Here is a 24,120-nt window from a genome sequence, read left to right on the forward strand (position 1 = left end):
TGGGATTGACTGCAATTGACTTGCTTGGGTGTTTGATCGAATAGGTCTTCCCTTTCTAAGGGTTGTTGTCCTTAAAGTGACCCCCAGGATCGGGGGCTCACTTTTGCTGCACCCAAGCATGGTAAGGTCGGGTGTTCGAGCTTCGTAGAAAAGTTATATGTTCTCGTCCGTTGGTCGTGGCGCCGAGAGCATCAATGGGTGGAAACTGGATCTTTCTGTTTGTGCCTCTTGTAGAACTGCTTTTTTTGCACGCTTACTGCAGTCGCTGTACATATGTACAGTCTTTCCTGGGTTAACCGGTCGCAAAGGTGAACAAAAAGATACCAAATAGTGATGAGAGCGTGTGGTCTTCGGTGGTAACACATTCTTCGAGCTGAGGCGGCCGCAGGCACTGCGATCAGTCGAGTATCGTGGCGACGATCGACATGATCATTCACCCCAGTCCACCATCCACGGTCTTATACATCAAGCATGATGGCGATGACACAAAGCATCATGCTGCCGCATGTCGTGTCGTGTGAGAGTCTCGACAGATCAATGCCTCAACTTCGAAATGGCCACATCGGATCCGACCATGTGCCGTAGTACACACCATTGGCACATATGTTTTGCGAGAAGTCATTCAATGGGTCATGCTCGGCCACCGCAGCAGGTGAATGGGGTCCCATGCATGTGAAAGTGTGTTGGTAATCTCAGCCTATCAGAACCCCTGACGCAAGCTCGCTTCGTTGCCGGATAGGAACAAGTCCAGGCTGCCAAAGCACAGCTTCGCGCCCGCTTGCGGTATAGCGTGGAAGCTGAGGCCACGTAGGCTGAGTACCTGAGCTTAGTGTGTTGGAGGAGCTGCAGTCGTGTTCACAAGGGTGATCGGCGGCTTGGCATGCAACTCGATGCGGAGATCTTCGAGCTGGTCTCGCGACTTCCACCCAGGTCTCCATCTTCTCTTCCAGCACGACACGCCTTGTATACATAGAGACATGGCTGAAGTGTAAGTCGCGTCAAGGCCTTCGATCATATCGGCTCGCTTATCACAACCACAGAATGGCATCAGCGATAGTCGTGCCCGAGGAAGCGAGGGATGCCACACCCGACACAAATGGGAACAGCAACGGTTTGAAGAGGAGACAGTCGGAGTCGGATGAGCAGGAGAGCAAGCGACAGCGTACAAGTCCGGGTAAGAGCTCACCAGCAGCACCTACCACGGAGGAGAAGCAGCAACCAGAAACATCCACATCCTCCAAGGAGCAAGGTGCCAGAGACGTGCGCAAGAAGAAGACTGTTGGAGATGAGAAGCAGCGTAGCAAGAGGTTGTTTGGCGCGTTGCTCGGCAATCTGAATCGTCCCAGTGACAGGAACGCGACGAAGAGGGCGGAGATTGAGCAACGAAGAAAGGCTGAGCTTCAAAAGCAGGATGACGAACGCCTCGAGGACAAGCAGAAGCGGTTGGAGCAGCTCGCCAAACATCGCAAGACGGAGCAGATAAATTTCGACGAGCAGAACGTGAGTATCACACTGTCACAACGGAGATATGGCCCGCTGACCGCACAACAGATGCATATACGGCATAAGAATCTGCTGAGCAGCGCAAACTACCTGCAAACACGAGCAGAACCCAGACTGGTATGTCCAAACTCAGGCTCTTCGTAGGTGTCTTTACTAATGCACAGCAGTACTACAAGCCCTGGGAACTCCTTCCTGATGAAGAAGACCGCATCGAAGATCATATCCGAGACGCGGAGAAGCAGATCGATAAAGAGCTCGACGAATGGAACATCGAGAAGCGTCGGCGGTTGAACGAGATTGAGGGACGCACCGAAGACGACGAAACGCAAGACCGTCCGTCAGCCAACGGTCATGACAAAGCTAAGGGTTCAGAACAAGCTGATCAACCACCCAATGTTGACACTAACAACGAAAACAAGAATGAAGCTGGTGACACAGGAGATTCAACCAAACCAGCAGAGGTGCCAGAATCGGACCTGAGTCCTCGAGAGAGCGGCCAAGTCCAAGCGTCGGACAGGAAAGAGGAAGAGAAAGAGACCTCGAGCAAAGGGGCCACTGGACCAGCCACTGCTGTAGCCAACGACGAGGAGAAGGAAGAGCCCAAAGAGGATCACGACGATGATGGTGACCACGTTGAGGAAGGTGACGAGGACACCGTCATCTATTGATACCCGACCAGCATAATGTATACCCTTGTACTCTATTTCAGCAGCGCTGTCACCAGTCGGCAGCATCATCGGTACAGCTACATCGAACGGAGAGAGATGGGGATTGCGGCACAAACATCTCCTATCAGCGCGAGCTAGCTAGTTAGTGAATGAAGGCGTAAGCGCAAGCATCCTCTAAGCATACCTCAAGGTCTCAACCCTCGATACACACAAGTACTGCTGCAGCCGATGGCAATTGTCACAGACGTGAAGCGACATGAGTGCCTCCAACCTGTCGGGTGGTATTGAAGGTGTCACGCGCGATTTGACGCTTTCACCATACAAGCAGTTATCGATCAAGTTCTGTGGTTCCTGCAGGTGGCGTGCCTGGGTCTGGGTCGGGATGATTGAGAGTTCACTAGCGCGAAGGGTCTTGCCCTGTGATAACTCGACATCAATGTTGTCAACGCAATGCATTTCGCTGATGGGATGTGAACATTGTCAGTTGACACACTCAATGCTGCGCCTGGTCAATTGACGGAGAGGCTAAGTACAGAAACCGGTTTGCTCTAGCGCCCCCGCTGTTGTGCATCAGCCTCGCTCCACACGCAACATCCTCGCGTCCTCGTAGCCCAACCTTCAATACTTTGCAAGTCGAAAACATCTCCTGAAGCATTGGCCGCTACCCTGTGAGATTGGAGAGCTAAACCTGTTCAACGCAGCATTAATGCACAACAGCAATTACTCCCAACACCAACATCTTCCTAGCAGATATCTGACACCGCCAAAATGAAGTCGATGCAGCGCATGGCCGGGAAGATGACCAAGAGGTCAGCAGACCAGCAGGACGTCGGTGCTGTGATTGCTTCTTTCAAAGCGACGGACGACATGCTGGACAGAGTAAGTCACCTTCGAGCTTCCCACCATCTCAATGGCTCATGCGAGGACAACAGCTTGCGAAAGACCTTGTTGCTTGGCGCAACGGCTGGGACGACATCCTCAAGCTACAGTACGATACCACGGAGGCCTTTGCGACTCTCTATAAGCCCATCGAGCCCTCCAACGACCCTGAGCAGCGTCACACTCCCTCAATCACACCACAAGAGTACATACAGAAATGTGTGGGCCTACAGAAGGTGTACTCGGACATGAAGATCGACCTGCAGCAAGAGATCACTCTGATCGACAACAAGGTGATTCGTCCAGTCAACGAGGCCAAAGGTGCCATGAAGAGTTTGCAGAAGACTATCAAGCACCGCGAGAACATGAAGCTGGACTACGAGCGCTACCTCAGCAGAGCAGAACATGCGCGTAAGAAGGGCACGAAGACTCCGAAGGACGAGGCTGCGCTCGCGAAACACGAGAGCGACTTGCAACAGGCACAGATCGACTACCAGACAGCGGACGACCAGGTCGTACAGACGTTTCCACCAGTCACGGAAGCTGTTATCAGTCTTCTGCCGCACTTGCTCGCAAGCCAGATCATGATTCAGACCACGCTCGTCGGACAAATCTACACCACCCTCGATCAGTACTGCAGGCAGAATAGAATGCCTAGTCCGGCACCGAGTGATGCGAAAATCATCAGCGAGCACGACCGAGAGTTCACGAGTCTGAGGAAGGAATTGGAAGATGGCGGCATAGGCATAGTCACACAAGGCAAAGCTGTCCACCAGAGCATGGCTCTTCCTAAGGAAGAAGGTAGCACCTACACTGGCCTCGGTATCCGGAACAAGAGCATGGCAGGCTACAACAAGGGCGCAAGTATGGTGCATCGTGGGAAGACCAAGGACAGTGCACCTCAGGTCAATGGAGGCGCGAGAGTCGATAGCGCTGCAGGTTACGAGGAGGAGGATGCGCCCGTCAAGCCACCTCGACCAGGACACTCACCAGGCTACTCGCCATCGCTTTCGCCGGGCGTACCTATGTCAAACAAGCCACGAATGTCATCATTCAACGGCCAGAACAACTACAACGCTGCCTACGACCAGCAGCCGGGCATACCTCGCATGCCATCTTATGGGAGCAACATGGCGCGGTATGATCAGAAGCCCACTGTTCCGATGCCATCACCTGGCTACGCAGGTCAGCAAGCCCCTCCGCCATACACCGAGACTGCGTCATCCGGAGGAGCAACGCCATCGAGCTACCATACGCCCATCAATGGTCGATCGCCTTCAGCTTCTGCGGCTCTGAACGCCGGCAACGACTACTTCAAGCCATCACTTGACCGCAAGACATCAGCAGGATCGTTTGCCTCGAGTGTAGCTGGCATCGCTGCTGGGAAGAAGAAGCCGCCCCCGCCAGTACCGGCGAAGCGTCTGGCAAGTCAGCAAACGCAGTTTGTTACAGCGCTTTATGACTTTGACGGACAGAATGCGGGAGACCTTGCGTTCAGAGAGGGTGACAAGATACGGGTGATCAAGAAGACGGATAGCACGGACGATTGGTGGGAAGGCGAGAATAGAGGCAAGACGGGCTCCTTTCCAGCCAACTATGTCCAGCTTTGAAACGAGGCGTCTTGAAGTAGTAGCGAGGAGATACATAGGATAGATGCACGCCAAACAACCAGGTTGTTTTCTTGTATGCAGTGTATACATTAGTCTAATGTGGTTCCGTACATGTAACTTGATGTAAGCCACTGCAGCTTTGAGACATGGACGTCATTACCGAGCTCTCGCGTTTGAGAACGTGCTCCAGCTCTGTCAAACTCTTGACAGCTGCCGTGCTACCAGCGCCTCGGTGCGACGACACTACATTTTCTGTACATTCGAAAGTGCCTCGACCAGGTCCAGGATAATACTCGCCGCCTCGTTCTCCCTCGTCGCGCAGGTCGCCATCACCCCGACACAGCATCGACAATGGCATCGTCCAGCCAAGTCTCAGAAGCATCGCCCCTGCTGCGAAACGACGGCAGTTCATCACGACCAGTTCCCTCGCCGAAGCCAGCGCGCAATGTCACCTTCAACCCGCAGGTATCGACATCGAGTCCGCCGAAACGACGACCCAACTTCCCAGCGCAGTCCAGCAACTCGACGACCAACCTCGGCAGCGCAGCACTACAAACATCGGGCCAAGACCGTCCAGGACCTCTAGCTACGCTCAACAGCAAACTACGGAGGCGGAATAGCTCTGGCTCAGCACTCGCACTGCCTCCGTCCAATCCAGCGTCGAAGATTGGCCCTCAGCGAACGTCGCGCACAGCACAAAAGCTCAAACTTCTACCAAACCCAGATGTCGCAGAAGATGGACCAGACGAGGAGAGCGGGAGAGAAGTGTACAGCCAGTTCACGCGCATCAAGGACCCCACAGCACGACGAGATGCTGCAAGATTGGGCAAAGACGACAGGGCGAAACTTCCACGCGTGACTGCCTACTGCACTGCGGGCTCGTACCGGCTGGACGACCTCATGCGCTTCCTCAAAGGCCGGACGAAGACTAAGAACACCAATCCTAAGCTATTCGATGAGTGCATATACTCCCCCTACACCTACCGGAAAGAGGCGCGGAACATGGACAGGAGGCGGAGAATGAGCGGAGATCAGGAAGACCAGCCCGACAGTCCTCAGGCCACGAGAATACATTCACAACCCCAGAGACGGTTCTCAGACAGCGCATTGGAGGTTGAGGAGAACACAGAGCAGAGGAGAGAGGACATTATCGACTTCAACAACGCCGAAACATCGGCCATTCTGGACGAAGGCGAACCCATCGATCGGCAAGTCTCGATAGACGACGCGAACATCATTTCGGAGGCCGTGATAGAAAGACGTGTTGAGCCTGATCTCGACACGACAGTGCACATACCGGAGATTTTCCTGTTTGAATATGGCGTTGTTGTGCTGTGGGGCATGTCGTTGAAGGAGGAACAGCGCTTCTTGAAGGAAATCTCCAAGTTTGAACAGGAGAAGCTGGCAAAGGATGATGTGCAGACAGAGGAATTCAACTTCTACTACACGCGGGAGTACCAAGCGCGCATATACAACGACTTCATCTCGTTGAGGGAGAAGAGGAATTACATGACGAAGCTGGCAATATCGCATGCACTGGCTCAATCAGTGAAGGTATGCATCACGATTAATATTGACAGGCCTTCCGCTGACACGATCTGTAGACGTCCCTCTACGAAGACCTGGTCGATGCCACCATCTCCACCACCCAGAACATCCCATCGCAGATCGCGACGACAGGTCGCATCAACCTCACTCGGAAACAAATCAACATGCAGATCGGCGAGCTCTTCATCCTCCGAATCAACATTCACTTGCAGGGTTCAGTCCTGGATGCACCGGAGCTGATGTGGGCAGAACCACAACTTGACCCTGTATACCAGGCAGTCCGGAGCTACCTGGAGATGGACCAACGAGTTGCGCTACTGCAAGAGCGTGTCAGTGTGATTGCTGATCTGTTGGCTGTGCTCAAGGACCAGCTCAGTCATACGCATGGTGAGTGCCATGATGTATGTCTTGAGTCCAAGATGCTAACAAACATCTAGGTGAATACCTGGAGTGGATCGTCATTGTGCTTATTGCCGCTGAGATCTTCGTCGCCGGCATCAATATCGTCGTCGATCTGTATGCTGGTGTCGATTAGCATGTTGTTGAGCTGTAAGAAACGCCCAAGAGGTTCTCTAGACTTTTGTAATGAACAGTGCGGGCTGGATCTGGATGTCTTAGTGTGAGAGAGCAGGAATGTACAAAGACGCTTCAATTCGAGACCGAGACCATTTTGGGTGCGCGTCCTGTCAGGTCTGCTGAGTGCGCTGATGTTTACACAGAGAAGCCATTGGTTCGATGTCAAGCCGACCGGCATCGACTCACAGTGAGTCCTTGTCGCATGCAGCCTCTGCAATTAGTATCGTCAATGGCTGCCTCAATCTCAGCCTCGGGCTCAGCAGCACCGCCAAAAGATGGAGGTCCACAATATCAATCTGCGCCGGCATGTCGAGACATGACTGGCTGCGTATTCGCGGAAGGATTCAACCCTGGAAGATCTGCAGGTACTGCAGCGCTTTCACGCGGGCTGCGCCGCAGCACGTGTGGAGAGACGCCTTGGGTCGTGGAGACCAGTGGCAGTACGAACACGAGAAGAGATTCTTTGTACTACTTCGACCTCAGCTGCGCAGCCCTGGCTGGAATATATGTAAGAATGCCGCCCTTCCAGGACCGCAGTGCAACGCACTCTCACAGATGACATCACCCACCAGACACACAAACCTCACCACCGCCACATCAATACCATCAACAATGTCCCAAGATCAGCCGCAAGACTCCTCCGCCCTAGCACCCTCTAGTCCCTGGAAAGTCGACTTCAAATGGGGCAAACAGCGATTCCTCATCACCGACACTTCCTCAATCCAAGACGTAGCCATCATTCGCTGTAAACTCCGTGAACCATCCCTCGAATTCCGCACCCCAGACGACAAAACCACCTTCGGCACCGGAACCGTTCACGCCATATCAATCCACCCAGACTACGAATGCAACGGCTTCAAAGGTCCGCTCCGCGCCTCCTCCAGGTGGGCCACACGCTACCAGCCCTTCTTCCCCAACTTCGGAACACCAGCGAATCCGATGGTCATGTCCTGGACCACAAGCAGCTCATCCAAGGACTGGGACTTCATCTGTCTTGATGACAAGGGGGAGGCTGTGGCTCGGTATGCGACGAAAATATGGGCAACGAAAAAGGTCGGAGTGATAGAATTTGTTGGCCCGAAGGCTGAGGATTTGGAGGCGAGGCGGGAGATTCTTGTGACGGGGGTGTTGATGTGGTATACGATGCTCGTTCGGGTTAATAATCCTCTTAATCTGATGTATTCGATTTTTGGCAAGGCGGGGCCGATTCGGAAGGATGGTGGGAGGGGGATTGTTGGTGATGGTGGCGCGGAGGTTGGGAGGGATGATGAAGCGGCGGGTTCGAATCGGTAGGCGGATCGGAAATCGGTTTAGAGGGACGGTGGGTTATTTGGTCTTTGTCTAGCGGTTCAGAGATACCCCAAGCGATCTACATTCTGGCACAAATCCTCTCGACTGTGACACTCAATTTTTCTACTGTTTCACACCTTTCTGCTCAGCAACTTTCTGATCCCGCAACATCTTCGCCAAAATATCCGGCGCATCCTCCCTGTCCATCATCACCTCCACCATATGCAACGCTGGCTCCTTCACCTTCTCCACAGCACCCATAGCCTCCTCCAGCTCACCCCACGTGCTCGCTCTATATGTCCTCGCCCTGTACCCGTCCCCATCGCCCATCTCCGCACCAAACAGCTTCGGCGCTTCGAGGTACCGCCACCTCGCCACGTCGTTGTATTCCTTATCCCATCCGTGAATGCACCGCTCGATCGTGTAGCCGTCGTTGTTGATGAGGACGAGGAGGACGTTCAACTTCTCCTTGATGATCGTGCTGAGCTCCTGTGCTGTCATTTGGAAACTCCCGTCGCCTTGCATGAGAATTGTGCGAGGCACATGCCCATTGCCTGCATCTTTCCACTTTCCTGCTGAGTGGAGTTCTCGCTGGGCAAGGGCAGCACCTTGGGAGGCGGGAAGCATGTATCCGATGGAGAGCCAGGTGACTGGGTTGAAGAGACGGGCGTCGGAGGGAAGTGTCATGTCGCGGCAGCCGTAGCCTGGAGTACCGGTCTCTGCGAGGATGATGTCGCCTGGTCGAAGCCAGGTGGTGAACTTGCGGTAGAAGGAGACCTGGCTAATGGCTTCGTTGGAAGAGAGGCCTGGAAGCTGTTTTGGCGGAGGGCCCGTGAAGTTGGCCTCTGACCTGGTCTGAAACGCAGACGAGTCCAGTTTGGTCAAAAGGGATGCTAGGTACTGTTTGGCTGGTAGGTCTCTGAATACTTTGTCGCCTGCATGTACCGACTTGGCTTTGAAGTAAATAGTCTTGTCAGCAGCTGTGATGGTAGAGTATAAGAAGGTGTTCGTATTGCTGTGGTGTGGTCCGAAACAAAGGATCAGATCTGCAGACTTGATGTAGTCCTGTTCTTCCTGCGTGGCGAATGGGCCTGCCCAGACACCGTGTACGTTGGGAAGGTCTTCGTTTACTGATCCTTTGGCGTAGGTCGACATCCACGTGGGCCACTTGCTTGTCTCTATGAGTTTGTGAAGCTCGTCCATCGTGCCGTACGAGACGCTCTCGCCGTCGACCAAAATGACTGGTCGCTTGCTGTTCTTGATACGCTCGATGATTTCAGAAGTTGCAGCACTCTCATTTGGTGAAGCGACGAGCTGTGATACGTCTAGCGGCGTGCTGAGACGCTTGGCAGATACTTTTGCAGAGACCATATCGACCGGGAGTTGTATGTACACTGGGCGACTGTGTATCAGACACTGCAGTAGAACAGCGTCGATGAGTTGTGTAGCTGTGCGTGGGTCCAGCAAGTTCGCCTGCGCTACTGTTACATGTTTAGACATGTCAGCAAAGTGAGTGTAGTCTCCATCCAGAAGAGTGTGGTGAATCAGTGCTCTCGACTCTTGCTGTGGTCTTTGAGGCGTTCCGACAATGTGCACCAGCTTGACCAGCTCGGCATAAGCACCTGCAATGGCATTGATAGCACTCAGCTCTCCTACACCAAACGTGGTGATGAGAGCTCCTGCACCTTTGATCCGTGAATATCCATCAGTGGCATAGCCAGCGTTGAGTTCGTTACAGCCACCTGTCCAGTGTAGTCCCGATGGTTCGACATAGTCCAGCAAGGTCAAATTGTAGTCGCCTGGGACGCCATGTACTGTTGCAACACCTAGCTGCTTCAGCCTCTCGAAGAGGTACTCTGCGAGTGTGGTCGTGTCAGACATGTTCAAATCGTTCAATCCGTGGGTGTGTATGTATGTAGCAAGTAAGCTGGACATGTTCAAGGCACATAGGCAAAGGCGGTGATTGCCCTATATCCGGGGTTCTTCGGCAAAGCTCCACCACCTCTTTCAATCAAGTGGAGTCCAGTGCCAGCAATCCAGTACCCCAGCTCTGGACCCGGAGTGTCGGAGTAGATCGCTCATACCCAAACATGGGGTAGCAAGAGATGCAGCAAGAGCGCAAGCACCACCACTAGCAATCATGTATGCACTTGCAAACATTGCGTTCGATACATCCACCATCAGCCACGTTCATCGTCCTAAGATCTCGCATCACATACCTTGACCACTCACCTGCGTCTTCAGCAATGGGTTCTATACCAAGCGAATCAACCAGATCTCGGCGAGATCGTTCAACGAAACCTGACACGTTCTTCCTGCCGCTGTCCTACGAGCATGCTGCGATCTGCCATGCCCTCGAAACAATGACCTTTCCGCCGGCCGAGTGTGCAACTCTGGAGAAGGTGAGCCAATTGTCCATGACATGCAGATGATTAATGACGTCGATGCCGTGTTCCCATACAACGTCCGCGGGCAGGATTGCTGATACGACCTAGTTCCAGTACAGACTCGCTAAATGTCCTGAATTGTGCATGGGTATGTTCATCAACTCGGAGGAGGCGGCGAAGCTTGGTGGACTTGCGAGGCAACTTCAGTTCGATAGCCACGTAGTGAAAAGACGCTTCCTCATCGGGCAGATCAGCGCGACGAAGACAACCGACGCCACGGTGACAGAAGCTGCTATGGCCAGTCCGAGGCCCAAGGATCACATCGCAGGCGGGCACAGGCCAGAAGGCCGGACAGTGTGCATACATGCCGTTGCTGTGGCGCCAGAATTCCAGATGCTCGGACTGGGAAGGAGAATGTTGACAGCATATGTGCAGCACCTGAAGCAGAAGGATATGGCGCATCGTGTGGCAATATTGGCTCATGCCCACCTGCTTGGCTACTACGAAAGCTTCGGCTTCGTCAACATGGGCTTGAGCAAGAACCCGTACGGGAATGGCGGCTGGTACGACATGATCCTAGACTTGCACAGCAGCACGGCGGCGGCGGCGGCGGTGGCGGCGTCGCAATTGTGATGGTGTGAAGATGTACATACATGTAGCTAGGAGTTTGTCCATCTTCTTTGTCAGCGGCAAACCCCTGGGATGTTTGGACTTTTCTCCGACACTCCGGCTGCCGCTGCCACTTGCAAGCACTTGCAAACACTCGTTCACTGCTGTTGACATGCTCTACGCATTGCTCTAGCACGCCGGCAGGCTCATTACAAAGACAATTGCTGAGAAAGTAAGGCGAAGCGCCCGGCGACCAGCAACTTCCCCAGCGGCCCTCGCACCTCGCACCACGATGCCGGCTAGATTGGCGGCCTGCGACCCATGTCGGATCTCGAGAGTCGCCTGCGACCATGTCCGTCCTGTCTGCAGTCGGTGCCACAAGGAGAACAATGTCGAAGGATGTGTGTATCGAGACCGGCCATTCAAGAGGCGCCGGCGAAGCGAAAATGCATCTCCTCGTCCGCCTTCAACACCTGCTACCGCCCGACCAGACAGCAACAGTACTTCTCCAGCCTTCGTAGAGCGTCCGCTCGCCCTGCCCGTACATGCCTACCCGAATCCTGGCTTCCTTGGAGATTCAAGCCATACGGCTATCTTCGAGCAGATCGTTGCCAGCCACGAGAGTAGCGAAGTGCACACTCCAACGACACCAGGCATCGTCACGGCTCACCTAGCGCAAGGTCGGCAAGCTTCTCAGGGCCCACAACTACTTCGAGGCTCTGCCTTACTTGACAGTCTGCGGAGCACCTTGCGGCCATCATCGTGCGCGAATCTGCTCAAAGCTTGGTCGTGGAAAGGCACCAACTTAGCACTAGCCGGGGATCTGCTGCGGCCTTGTATAGACACCGTTGTTCGTGTGCTATCAAGTCAATGCCCAAGCATCGACGTTTCCCAGAAGCTGTTGACAAATTCCTTGGTCGCTCTCAAAGCTGATTCAACGTACGATGTCAGTCGCTATCGATCTCAGTTTGTCAACGACAATATCAGGTGGGAGAGTCTTGGTCTATTCCTTGTCGCCATCAGTCGTGCTGCTACAGATCTAGACGAGTATGGTGAGCTCTACCGAACTCAGCCAGACAGGCGAAAGTGGCAAACTACCGCCCTTGAGCTGTCTGATCAGTGCTTAGAGATATGCCTGAGTCTTGATTGCTTAAACGATCTACAGCTTCTACTACAATACGAGAACTGGATCGCACACTCCATGGTAGATGGAGATCAAAGTAGGTTTGACTTTCTCGCCCGCGCATCGTATTTCGCTAACTCATCAGGTTATCACTCCTGGAGAAAGCTCGGCGACGTGATCAGTTCCCTCTTCGCTTTGGGATATCACGAGAGAATCGACACGGAAGGACAATTGCCGGCCTTTTTGAAAGACTTGCGTAGCACTGCGCTGGCACGTACCTTCTCCGGAGACAAGAATGTCTCGATATTTCTTGGCCGGCCACCCCGTATTCACAGCAACTACTGTGAGGTCAAAAGTGTGATCACCAGCATCGCCCCACCAAGTGCATGTGAGCAACTCCCTGAGCAAGGAGGTGACATACGCTTCAGCTATGCACTTGAATCCTGGTGGACAGCTTCATGCGCACTGCTCAAAGAACAGATTCTCGACGGCCCCAGGAATCGAGGCTACGAGCAGCGGTTGGGTATCGCAAGGTCTGTGAATCATCTGCGCAGTAGTGTCAAGAGCTCGACTGACTTCCGTCCAGAGATGTGCAGGCTCAAGCAGAGCAGCTATGGCAGTCGTTGCCCAGTCGTTTCCGCCTCGAAGGACCCCTGAGGCTTTGCGACAAATTCTCTCCTGTGGAGCGCGACTTTCTTGCCAGCGCGAAGCTGAACTACCTCCACGTCCACTTTCTGATCCATCTGACACTGACACAGTGTACCCCAGAGCCGGATGTCGAGCTTCTGGGCGTCGCAGTACAGATACTCAACTTGACCGTAGAGGCGACGGTGCTGAAAAGCCATGTTGAGAACTCAGGGACTGGTCATGTGTGGAAGGTTGGTGACAATATCATATTGTCCGTTGCTCAGGCTAATCGGTCACAGGTTGCGTACTACGGCCTGCCAGCAGCTGGAATCATCTGCTTATGTCTCTTGAACCGGCGCCTCGGAACGCATAATGGTGGCATACCTGTTTTTCAAACTATCCAAGACCTGGGAGTACTCGTCGCCCACACAGAGACTGGGGCACTGATCCATGTGGACGAGCCCAATTACTCGCTCTTGGCCGCCGCCACCGGGACTGTCAAGAGCCTGCTCGAGAAGACTCTTTCAGGAACCATTACACAACCATATCAGGTGCACAGTAGACCTCTAGAGACTCCAGCACCTCCCGACTGGGCTCCATGGAGCGCTGAACAAGGCGGCTGGGATTTCGAACTCGACTTTTGGTTGAACCTTGCCGATCATCCCGAGCTGTCCAGCAACCCTACACATAATTTCGCAGCATCATGAGAAGGGGGCTCATGTTATAGATAGAACTTGAAGCAACAGAGCTGGCCACAGGTGTTTCTCCACGTCGTCGTCGAACGAGATGTATCGTCAGTCTCCGGCCCCAACAGCTATCACTTACGTTGTATTGCTGCGCATCTCCTTCCACACGCTGCAAACTGGATCGCTCGAAGTTGAGTCACACTCCTGCAGGCATTCAAGGAGCTGAGAGACCAGATCGATCTCATGGTGTTAAGAGCATATGCCGGCGCCGTTATGACCCACCGAAACCAACACTCCGGGCAATTACACCGAGACTCCGGCAGGTTTGTCCTAAGGGTCAGCATAGCAAACAGTGCTAGCTTGCTAGACTCTTTCACAATCGAGCATCAACGACACACCATCAGTATGACAGCCAGCATGGATGACTTCCACCAGAAGCTCGCCGCCGTTAAGCATCGCCGCGCCACATCAGCTGCCCTGCCTGTCGGCATTGCTCCTCAGGTTTCCTCATTCTTATACAGAGACACACAGAATAACCACAAGCCCAGAGCCAACAATTTCGAGCATCGACTCAGTGATGAGAGTCGAGCACGACACGCCGCTACGCTGAAAGCATCGGCGAGCGTCACATCGACCATTGAGGCCATCAACCTTGGCACTGCAAGACCATCATCCAAGTACTCTCCGTGGCAATCTATGGCCATGGGCGGATTCGACCCGTGGGCTCGGGGCACTGATAGAGGTCAAGCCAGCCCTGTCATGAACGTGGCGTGTGAGAAAGGCGAAGCTGGATGGGATTTTGGGACAGCGAGTATGTGATGCTGGTAGTTTTTCCGCAAAAGTCACTGACTTTTGATTCAGTGAACTATGGCTGGGCCACAGGATCACCACAGCTGCTTCGATTCGTGACAGAACACGTAGAGCTGATCCATAATCCGCCCTACCAGGACTGGGAATGTTGCGTGACCTCCGGCACCACCTCTGCGCTTGAGATGATCTTTCGCATCCTTTGCAATCGTGGAGACTCAATTCTGACGGAGGCGTATTCTTATCCTGGCACTTTGGAGGCCGTCCGCCCGCTCAGCATCAAAGCCATCGCCGTCGCCATGGATGAGCACGGTCTGAGACCTGACATGCTGGACCTGAAGCTGCGACAGTGGGATCCAGCTCACGGCCCGAAGCCATCTGTTTTGTACACAGTTCCATGTGGCCAGAATCCGACAGGAGTCACACAACCTCTCGAAAGAAGAAAGGCCATCTACGCTATCGCCGAGGCTCACGATCTCCTCATCATCGAAGACGACCCATACTACTTCTTGACCCTCCACGAAGACCTTCATACCGCAACACCAGATCAATACATCAAGACCCTACCTACCTCGTACCTTTCCCTCGACCACTCGGGCCGGGTCCTCCGCCTAGACGCCACATCCAAGATCCTCGCTCCAGGCCTGCGAGCAGGATGGCTGACGTGCTGTACTCAACTGATGACCAAATTTCTTTGTCACACTGAGTGTAGCACTACAGCGCCCAGCGGACCCTCACAAGTCATGCTCTACAAAACTCTCGATGAGGCGTGGGGCCATGAAGGCTTCACCATGTGGCTGATGAGGCTCTCGTCGCAGTACAAGGGGTGTCGAGACGCCATGATGAGGGCTTGCGAGCGGTATCTGCCGAAGTCCATCTGTCGGTGGACCGAGCCGACTGTGGGAATGTTTGTCTGGATCAACATCGATGTTGATGGATACCCTGGTGCTAAGACGGATAGTCCGAGGGGCGGGAAAGTGTGCAATGCATTGATGATTGAGGAGAAGATCTTCACCGGTGCGAAGGCGAGAGGGGTGCAGGTCAGTAGGGGAAGCTGGTTTGCGGTGGAGCAAGGCTTGAAGGAAAGTGCTGTAGCTTTTCGGATGACTTTTGCTGCGGCAGAGGAGAGCATGCTGGAGGAAGCGGTGCGACGCTTTGCGGCTGCTGTCAAGGAAGAGTTCGAGCTGGAGGATCATGTTGTCTAAGCGAAGAACTACTGCATAGCTCGAAGGTCTTCCGAGAGGAGCAACCAGTTTTGTTTACCGTTGTGATCGTCCCAATACCACATGGCGATTCCTACTGCCATGAAAATTGTGATAGATGGTCATTTTGCCGGGCACTGAATTAAGCCCAGGCAGCGCGCCGACTCCGAAAGAAAATGGCTACCCTGCAGGTGTATGAGTCGTCCGTGAGTCCGAATCATGATTACTACTACCCTGCAGAGGGCGGCGCGCTAACGGACAGCCGCCTCTGTCTGCAATCATCGTCCATCGTCTGTTTGAGTGTTGGCCTCCGTTGGGTGCCACCACTAAGGGCCACCATTTGACAGTCGGTGAATCGCTATCCTGAAGGTCTCTCGTACTGCGTCCTGGGAGGAGCAGTCGCCTCTTCGCCGCGAGATTGCGGGTTGCCCGCATCACCGCTCGCTGCCAACGTCGCTGGACGCTACGCCAATGCTCGTTGGTATCCACTTACCGCGTGCTCGATAGGATACTCGCGTGGAAACTGCGGCCTCGAATTGCTCGTCAATGTGGACCTATATCCGTTCCGCGGAGCACCTGAAATGGGTGATATGCGTCTGCTGTGCACCGTCTGTGCGTCTACCCACGGTCCCAACGACTCTGGCGTTTCTGGACCGCCATTTTCGCGTCTGGGAGACCCACTAGATACCTCATTCAGCCTCCGGATTCGATTCGTGGTGTGTTCTGAAGCGACGCGCACCTTGCATTGTTGCTATTGCTGTTCCAGAACAGCTCAGCTGGACTGTCCGCTCTGCCTTGATAGTCATGTGTAATCGGCGTGGCTGGCCGTATCACATTGAACCAGTCCTCGTGGACAGAGAGGTCGCCATGCTCGTTGGATGTGCAGTATACCAAGCGACCCATGTCTGCCTTGTAGAATTCCGAAGCATGCTGCATCGGACTGAGCTCAATCTCAACGAAGCGAGCCGCTTCTGGTATTTCGTGACAGTGAAAGTCTTCGCCTTCTGGTTTCCCAGTAAGGTCTCCAGCTCGATTCTCTTCAAGATCGCAGATGAGCTGGATGAAGGAAGCGAGGAAGTAGCTGTCGAAGACGCCTTGCAAGTTGATGCTGCGTAGCAAGCCGATGCACCGCCGGCGAAGGGAGCTGGTACGTGCTTTGAACGCAATCATGGAAATACAGGGAACGAGATCTGTTCCCAACGTGAAGGCCTGTCGGGTCGTAGCAGAAGAATACTGCCCAGGCTGTTCTTGTAGATTGGGTGATGCCATGCCATCAAAGTGGAGGTCCACGTATTGCTCGATGAGGGTGAGTATGTGGTGGAACTGATCGTCGAACCGGTCGACAAACACCTCGGATGGATCGCGCCAAGTCGATACGATGAAATAGACGTAGAAGAAGTGTACCTGTGTCAGAATGTGTTGCGTCTCCTTCTCCGCGCGCACTGTGTAGGATGACAGGGCAGTCATCCACCCTGTCAATTCATGCTTGATTTGCTCCATCCGGTGTAGCAGGTCAGGGTCCGTCTGAAGATCAATAGTCCGAGACGCAGCGCAGGCCAGGCAATTGCGCATATCATCGTCCAAGGAATCGTAGTCATCACGCTTGCTGATAATCTCCTGGTCAGTCAAGCAGACTATGTCTCTGCAAAAGTCGTGCGTCTTCGATGCGATCGCATCGAGATGTACCATTGCCTCGTCCAGCGAGTAAAAAGCTGACGGCAGCCGCTCCTGGCAGACTGGGAAAAGATAAGGCTCGTCCTCGCCAACGATGGTCAAGTCTCCATCTAACCTCACGAATGTCTGGAGGATGACATCCATGTTGCTTTGGGGCATTGGCTTCATCATGACAGTACGCTTGAGCTCCCCGTCACCCCATGGTGTCGCGGGAGGACTTTTGTCACGAATCCGCTCATAGAGAATGCGCAGTCCAGTGCGCAGGTGTATTGTTGCCCGTGCATCTTCACTATGAAGCACTTCGAAGCAGAAGAAGAGTAATGAGACCAGCAGCACCACTTCAACGTCATTGTCAGAGCATCCAGTGCCCAGATTCTCGATATAGCCCCGAATGTAACTCATCGCCTTGTTGTATTGGCAAAGCGCAAAGCCATGTTGTTCTTTGTCAATGCCAGCAGGCCCTCGGAATGCGTCGAAGGTAAGTGCTCGATGTATGGAGCCAAGTGCAATGGCGGCGTGGGTGACCGCGGGCTCGTGATGTCCCATCTGCAGTGCCAGCCGTTCCCAGCTGAGGGTCCATGAGCTTCCTGGCAATTGCTTGACAGTCTGTAGCCGGAAGAAGTCGAAGGCATATGCTTCGACATTGCTCATGCCTAAAGTGGTGATCATCGACGGCCCGCGGTTGACCTCAACAGGATAGAGTGTCGGTAGCTTCACCGACGCGACTTGAGAGCCTTTGGGAAGCAACACTGCTTGGCTCCTACATGTCTCAGGCCGCGGAGCATCGTAGCCAGCACATTCGCGACCTGAGATCCTGCATCGCCGGCAAGCTGGTCGTTCTTCATCACACTAGAACTGACGTGTTAGTCGAAGTTCATAGGGGCGCATAAGCGTTGTGCCTCCTTCAGAAGCACGGTGCTAGCGTTTGCCTTTATGATTTATAGCATGAGGGAGTTCGCACGGCTTGTACCAAACTCACGACCGCAAGTGAGACACTGCTGCCTTACAGAATTGATGCTAGGTGATCAAACTGCCTAACAAGTCCATGTGACATGCTCGAATCACGTACGAGAAATCGGAACGTACCTTGATATGCCTCTGCCGACAGGTCTTACACCCCGTCCTAGTCTTCGGTTTCTGCCAAACAGAAGGGTGTCAGCCATACTCGGAATTTACGTGGCAATGTCTTCGCGGGTCGTGCCAGGCATGTCTGGACCAGGCGATGTCTTTTGACTTTCAGTGTACTAACCTTTGCTCTCTTGCGGACAACCGGGATAGTCATCGTCTCCCCAGATCGGAAACCAGTATTTACTCTCTCCAGCTAGCGCAGCCGTCCAACAACCAGAAGTGAGGCGCAAAAAGATGCAACGAACGAATGAAAGGTAAGCACTTCGTTTAGCCACCCAACGACTTCAAATCGCGCAGTGGGTGGAAGCCACATGATAAGTGCAGCGACGCCGCAAGATCTTGTATACAAGCCACTCCTGGGAAATAGTAGCCGCAGCAGAAGCGCAGCATCAGAACATTCCGTGCATGACTCTTGGGATGCCGCAGACCGTGGTGGCAGAGCCCGGCGCAGTTGTATTATTCAGCCCTGTGGGCAAGCTGGAAGACTACCGATTGGACGCTGTACGAGAATTGACGTTGACGTGCGCCAAGTTCTGGAGAATGGCGCGAAATCGTGCATTGCTATATTGTAAGTTCAGCTGGTCCAGGGCCTGGCGGTATTCATCCGTGCCTTGATATAGCTCATACCTTGCCGATGGTATGATTGCCGCGACGCGTGTACGCGTGTGCCGTACCAGTGAAGTAATGAAAGATAAAGCATTGCTCAACCTTCGTCATTTTGCTTCGCTCGTTCCGAGATCAAGTCGCCAGCCAAGACATGCAAGAAGCAGATCGTGCCGGATTCCCTGGTGCCCAGAATGAGGGATACAGTGTGACTTTGAAAAGCCATTTTGGTTTCCAAGTACTGTACAGGTTACAAAGGATATCATATCGAGCCTTCCATGGCCCGAAGAAAACTTCCTATTTAACGCCCTGCCGCTCTTCAATTTTTGGCATCCTTGTCTCGGGACTGCGACCCAATAACCCGTGTGGTATACTACAAACTCAATGACCAAAGAAACCCGAGACTAGCTCGCCGATATCACCGGCGTCCTCTGGATAGACCCAGAACGCCAAAGCGATGATGATGTATGTGCCCAAGCACATGCATCCCTCAAGGTAGTTGCTCTTTCCATCTTGGATCAGGTAATTGACGACCAGGACACTCAGGAAGAAGACGACTGTCTCGAAGCCTTGGAAGTGAAGGGACATGGGCTGGCCGATGATCCAGCCCAAGATGACGAGGAATGGGGTGACGAAGAGTGCGATTTGCATGGAGCTGCCGATGGCTACACCCACGGCGAGATCCATCTTGTCCTTGTAGGCCACGACCACAGCGGTGACGTGCTCGGCTGCATTGCCAACAATGGGCAACAGGATGAGACCAATGAAGGTCTTGCTGATGCCGGAACTAGCGACGATCGAGTCGATGCTGTCCACGAGGTATTCGGCGCACACCGCAACCAGGATGGTGACCAAGACCAGGGCAACCGTCGCCGCGACTGGACCGAGAATCTCCGGCTCTTTCTGCTCGCCGCCTTCCTCATCCTGGCCCTCTGCATCGAAGAGGTGGGCGTGTGTCTTGAGCTGGAAGACAAGGTACAAAACGTAAAGGATAAGCATGATGATGGCTGTGCCGCGCGACAGGACCAGAATGTTGCCATCGGAGTCGGCGGTGCTTCGTGTGAGAGCGGCGTACATGGTCGCGGGGATGATCAGGGACGTTGCGGCGACGGCCATGAGCGACGACATTGTCGATGCGACAGTCTCGTTGAACCTGCTCTCGCCTCGCCTGATGCCGGAAGAGATGAAGCAGCAGCCCAGGACGAGCAGGATGTTGGATAATATCGAGCCCAGCATGCTGGCCTGGACGATGCGAATCTCACCCTTGTAAAGCGCAACGATGGAGACCTACAGAGGTTAGTGTTGCGATCCGTTGTGATGACCGACTGCACTCACAATCAATTCGACGGCGTTTCCAAAGGTCGCATTCATGAGACCTCCAATGGTCTGTCCAAGCTTGACAGAGAGCTCTTCAGTCGCAAAGCTGAGCAGTGCTGCGAGCGGAACAATGGCGAAGAAGTTGACGACGAAGACAGCGGTTGGGTTGGCACCCATGGCACCCAGAACGATGCCGGCTGGGACGCAGACCAGGAGCACGTTGACATAGTTGCTAGCCAGTGTTGCCCAGGTCAGGCGCAAGAAGTTGGACGGATACCGCACCCACGCGCGCTCGTCTTCGTGCAGCGGCTGTCCGTTCGAGTTCTTCCGGACTCTGCCGCTCGCCATGTTGCCCAAGCTACTAGCTCCGCGCGTGATGAGCGGCGTCTCCTCGTTCGACTCTTCGCGTGGAGCGCCATTGATGCCGCGCTCTTCGTCGTTGGTCATCGTGGTGTTGGACGTGGAGTTTGTGGTGGTGAAGCTGCTGCCGAACCGGCTGTGCTTGGAGAAGGCTCGCTTGATTTGGGCTGTGGTGTCGCGAATCGCATTAGTACAGTGACGATGACAGGAACAGGAACAAAGCGACGGCGGCCCCCGGGCGCATATAACAGAGCAGCCTTTGATGACTCTGGTCGATAAAGCTTACTTGTGTACCAGTACCACCCGACACTGCTGGTGAGCGGGCCAAGAGAGTGGCTGACTTCCAAGAGGCTGTATGGAGGCGCTGTTTCTTGTGTCTATCCGACCCCAGCAGCCGGCGTGTGAAGGGAAGGAAGGCAGATGCCAAGGGCGGCGATGGGCGGTGAGAGTGCAGAGAGGATGGAACGGATGATACTCACTCATCGTGTCTCGTGTGGTAGTGATGGATTAGCCGTGCTGCAACCCTCTCTCTCCCTGTGCCAGCAGCTCCCCTGCAATGTGATGGACTTCTTGGTATTGACGCCGCCAAGGCCTGGTAGTCATGCGGATATCACTACTCCAGCTGCTGCTTGAAGCTTCTGCTCTAGCAATGCGCGCGATTGATCCCGCAACAGACGCCTCCTTATTAGGTACTTGAGACGATCGGGAAGAGAACAACGAGGCGCAGTGCTGTAGCTTGCATTGAAGCAGAACCGGCTTGGGTGTTTGTGCTTGGCTGGTCGACCAGTAATGCTGCGTCATTTGCACAGCCTCAATCATACCCGCATCTCGGAAAGCGCATGGACAGATCCCGGAGCGCCAGCATGATCATCTGAGCATCGACACTATGTACACATGATGCACGTGGCGTATCGACATAGGTCTACAGGTTGATTGATGGACGGAAAATGGGCGTACATGCCAAGACAGCATACACATTGCCACTCGACGGAAACGCTTCTTCATAGCGACATGCGTGCCAATGCTGCTGAGGAAGCTTGTATCGCAACGGCTAACGCCGATGCGACATCGTCCGAGTCGGCAATCTTACACAAGAACATCAATGCTGATGATGAGGGTGGCAGCACAGCCTTGGGGGCAACTCTCGTCCCTACAGCAGCTCTTCACGAAGCACCTTTTCATACGTCCCGCACAGGGCATATCTACCTAACCTCCTGCCAAATACAAAAGCAATGCACACATCCTCCCATCCCATCATGTCCTGTCAATGTCCGCGCAGTGCTATGTCCCAGGAAAGCCTACCCGTGGTATTCCGATCAAACGCCCTTCCCATCTCTCAACGCCAAGCAAGTAAGCCGACCGCAGCACCCTAACGCCAATACTCTTCATCATGAGTATGCCGACGTAACGTGGCCGCCATCAATACTGCGGTCGTCGTTCGCGTCACCCGGTAACGTCACCCGTCTGTGGCCGGCGCCATAAACAATCTCCATCATCTTCCTCTTCTGTGTCTCGCGGCTGCTCTTCAGCTGCTGATATGTAGTGTCGAGACCTTTGATCTGTTCGTCTACAGACAATGTGCTGGAGTTTGCTGATCGTACAAGCGGGCTGACGAGCTTTCTCCTCAGAATCTCGAGATTCGATTTGAGCTGGAGGAGACGCTGGTTGTGGTCGACCAGGATGTGCTTGTTGCGCACAGTCCGGTCCCGGACTGAGTGTAGCAAGTTCTTGTTCTTCTCATACTTGCGAAGCTTCGACGCGTTCACGCCGATGACTTTGGTCCAAAGACTGCCAAGGAAATCATTCTCCATGCGCTCCTGTTGATCCTGCTCCCGGATGACCGTTCGCTGTAGGTTGAGGAACTGCTTGTCGATCGCCTCGAAGAGTGAGAATAGCTGTATGGAGTAGGTGAGTTCGTTGTTGATGCTCTCCTCTAGAACGCCTAGGAACTCGTGAAAGGTTCGCTCAAGTGCCGACTTTGTACGTTGCTGATACGTTTGGCCCAGTAAATCCTGCATGAGCTTGCTCTCGCTCAGAATGCCAGTCTTGGTCAAGAAGGAGTGCGCATTTGACCATACTGATGTGATCGTGCTTGGTGGCTCGCTTGAGATCGTGGCGAGTTCTCGCTGCGCCCACTCCATCACGATGAGAATGCCATCAATGTCGGCATCGACACCAGCGAAGAATCTCGTCAACTCCTGTGCCAGGGTCTTCAAGCTGTCAGACAGGTCGTCGAGTTGATTGACGATGAGTGGCGCCGAGGTCATATTGGTACTTCGCACGCTCTCTCCAAGATCCCATACCGCGACGCCAGTTTCCTGTAATTGCTCAATCTGTGCATGGCCGTGCTCCGAGTAATAGATAACGGGCTCGAAAGACTTCGCGAGGCCAGCAACCTTGATCAGATCCGGCGATGGTCCATTGGTAGGCGTTGATAGCAGACTCACCACCACCCAGTACAGCATCAGTGTCGACAACGCATAGAAGAATGTGTTGTATGTTGACTTGGTGACATGGTCTATGGCTTTTCGTACACCGCGCACTGCTTGCTCGATGGGCTCGGTTCTTTGCACAACATCAAGCGATGTTGAAAAGCGGATGTAGTTGTTCTGTGTAGGTGTTCGCAGTGTGGGCGACTCGATATCATCCTCTGGTTCCGGGTCATGGCTGATCCCTCGAATGGTCGGCGTCGCGCTCGTGCCTCCACCTTTGTCGCCTGCTGCTGCTGCTGCTAATGTTGCTGCTGGTTCTGGAGTGCCACTTGGAGTGCGACCTTTGACGGGTGACTCGGGCAACGGGATGCGCCTAGCAGTCCGATATGCGGTCACGTCGCCATTGTCGCCCTCCTCGTCCGCGCTGTGGTACTGTGGGCTTGGGTCCTTGCTGTTGTAGCCTCTGCGATTCGGCGAGAGCGCTTGGTGGTGTTGGAACCAGCCACTGCCAGCCTTGCGCCATGCAGGCGGGGAGTAACTCCTCCTCGAGCTTCGTTCGCTGTACTCGGAGTGCTGGTTGCTTTGGTAGCCTTCACGAAAGCCAGAGTGCTGCGAAGGCATGTCGGGGATAGTGGGAGAGAATTCGCGGGCTTCGAAGTCGTCCATGGATGCGCCTAAGCTCGGATGCGAGTCGAGATAATGTTGTCGCGAGGTCATGGCCGGGGCGATCATGCGCTGTGTGTTACGTGCAGCGATTCACTCGCCGCGAACGCGCGCAGTGAATATGGACAGTATATGAGGACGCGGAATCGGTGAAGGGTGAATCTGGGACGGGTGATGCAGCCTGAGTGATCGATTGCGCTCGTGCTTGTGCGGCAGGTCTCGTCTCGTGAATGCGCGCGGCGACGTGGGAACTTGAAGGGAAGATTGGGTATGTGCCCGCGACTGTCGCATCTGCTGTCTTGGGCGCGTGTCTGATTGTTGCGGAGCCTAGCCTTACCGCGAAAGTGACGCTTCTGCCTACAACGAGGAAGTGTATGCGACGGGAAGCAGGTACAGGACAATGCGATCTCGCTGCCAGGACCAAGATC

At 54.1% G+C, this 24,120-nt stretch overlaps 11 protein-coding genes across 11 annotated transcripts; 7 read left to right on the top strand and 4 right to left on the bottom strand.

Annotated features, from left to right (window-relative positions):
- Positions 1 to 890: 890 nt before the first annotated feature.
- Positions 891 to 2,171, top strand: CLAFUR5_05999 (uncharacterized protein; the record flags this gene model as incomplete). The annotated part of the gene is made up of 4 exons (XM_047905147.1): positions 891 to 988; positions 1,041 to 1,500; positions 1,552 to 1,620; positions 1,668 to 2,171. The coding sequence occupies 4 exons, from the start codon at positions 891 to 893 to the stop codon at positions 2,169 to 2,171; spliced, it is 1,131 nt and encodes a 376-aa protein (XP_047761821.1).
- Positions 2,172 to 2,939: 768 nt separating this feature from the next.
- Positions 2,940 to 4,660, top strand: CLAFUR5_06000 (SH3 domain-containing YSC84-like protein 1; the record flags this gene model as incomplete). The annotated part of the gene is made up of 2 exons (XM_047905148.1): positions 2,940 to 3,050; positions 3,104 to 4,660. 2 exons carry the CDS (start codon positions 2,940 to 2,942, stop codon positions 4,658 to 4,660), a joined length of 1,668 nt encoding a protein of 555 aa, XP_047762139.1.
- Positions 4,661 to 5,011: 351 nt separating this feature from the next.
- Positions 5,012 to 6,743, top strand: CLAFUR5_06001 (Sporulation protein RMD1; the record flags this gene model as incomplete). Its single annotated transcript, XM_047905149.1, has 3 exons — positions 5,012 to 6,214; positions 6,265 to 6,595; positions 6,646 to 6,743. 3 exons carry the CDS (start codon positions 5,012 to 5,014, stop codon positions 6,741 to 6,743), a joined length of 1,632 nt encoding a protein of 543 aa, XP_047762143.1.
- Positions 6,744 to 7,396: 653 nt separating this feature from the next.
- CLAFUR5_06002 (uncharacterized protein) lies at positions 7,397 to 8,077 on the top strand (the record flags this gene model as incomplete). The annotated part of the gene is made up of 1 exon (XM_047905150.1): positions 7,397 to 8,077. One exon carries the CDS (start codon positions 7,397 to 7,399, stop codon positions 8,075 to 8,077), a length of 681 nt encoding a protein of 226 aa, XP_047762488.1.
- A 120-nt stretch (positions 8,078 to 8,197) lies between these two features.
- Positions 8,198 to 10,009, bottom strand: CLAFUR5_06003 (Pyruvate decarboxylase; the record flags this gene model as incomplete). Its single annotated transcript, XM_047905151.1, has 1 exon — positions 8,198 to 10,009. One exon carries the CDS (start codon positions 10,007 to 10,009, stop codon positions 8,198 to 8,200), a length of 1,812 nt encoding a protein of 603 aa, XP_047762489.1.
- A 311-nt stretch (positions 10,010 to 10,320) lies between these two features.
- On the top strand, positions 10,321 to 11,094 carry CLAFUR5_06004 (Polyamine N-acetyltransferase 1; the record flags this gene model as incomplete). Its single annotated transcript, XM_047905152.1, has 2 exons — positions 10,321 to 10,476; positions 10,570 to 11,094. 2 exons carry the CDS (start codon positions 10,321 to 10,323, stop codon positions 11,092 to 11,094), a joined length of 681 nt encoding a protein of 226 aa, XP_047762484.1.
- Positions 11,095 to 11,362: 268 nt separating this feature from the next.
- On the top strand, positions 11,363 to 13,527 carry CLAFUR5_06005 (uncharacterized protein; the record flags this gene model as incomplete). The annotated part of the gene is made up of 4 exons (XM_047905153.1): positions 11,363 to 12,290; positions 12,339 to 12,726; positions 12,780 to 13,071; positions 13,120 to 13,527. The coding sequence occupies 4 exons, from the start codon at positions 11,363 to 11,365 to the stop codon at positions 13,525 to 13,527; spliced, it is 2,016 nt and encodes a 671-aa protein (XP_047762485.1).
- A 384-nt stretch (positions 13,528 to 13,911) lies between these two features.
- CLAFUR5_06006 (Aminotransferase swnA) lies at positions 13,912 to 15,518 on the top strand (the record flags this gene model as incomplete). Its single annotated transcript, XM_047905154.1, has 2 exons — positions 13,912 to 14,317; positions 14,368 to 15,518. The coding sequence occupies 2 exons, from the start codon at positions 13,912 to 13,914 to the stop codon at positions 15,516 to 15,518; spliced, it is 1,557 nt and encodes a 518-aa protein (XP_047762486.1).
- A 355-nt stretch (positions 15,519 to 15,873) lies between these two features.
- CLAFUR5_06007 (Aspercryptin biosynthesis cluster-specific transcription regulator atnN) lies at positions 15,874 to 18,471 on the bottom strand (the record flags this gene model as incomplete). Its single annotated transcript, XM_047905155.1, has 5 exons — positions 15,874 to 15,978; positions 16,009 to 16,183; positions 16,255 to 18,038; positions 18,276 to 18,326; positions 18,439 to 18,471. 5 exons carry the CDS (start codon positions 18,469 to 18,471, stop codon positions 15,874 to 15,876), a joined length of 2,148 nt encoding a protein of 715 aa, XP_047762487.1.
- An 830-nt stretch (positions 18,472 to 19,301) lies between these two features.
- On the bottom strand, positions 19,302 to 20,684 carry CLAFUR5_06008 (Vacuolar calcium ion transporter; the record flags this gene model as incomplete). The annotated part of the gene is made up of 2 exons (XM_047905156.1): positions 19,302 to 20,207; positions 20,256 to 20,684. 2 exons carry the CDS (start codon positions 20,682 to 20,684, stop codon positions 19,302 to 19,304), a joined length of 1,335 nt encoding a protein of 444 aa, XP_047762481.1.
- A 1,301-nt stretch (positions 20,685 to 21,985) lies between these two features.
- CLAFUR5_06009 (uncharacterized protein) lies at positions 21,986 to 23,761 on the bottom strand (the record flags this gene model as incomplete). The annotated part of the gene is made up of 1 exon (XM_047905157.1): positions 21,986 to 23,761. One exon carries the CDS (start codon positions 23,759 to 23,761, stop codon positions 21,986 to 21,988), a length of 1,776 nt encoding a protein of 591 aa, XP_047762482.1.
- Between the last annotated feature and the right edge of the window lie 359 nt (positions 23,762 to 24,120).

This window comes from Fulvia fulva, chromosome 5 (genome assembly GCF_020509005.1).
Source record: "Fulvia fulva chromosome 5, complete sequence".
Classification (NCBI taxonomy): domain Eukaryota; kingdom Fungi; phylum Ascomycota; class Dothideomycetes; order Mycosphaerellales; family Mycosphaerellaceae; genus Fulvia; species Fulvia fulva.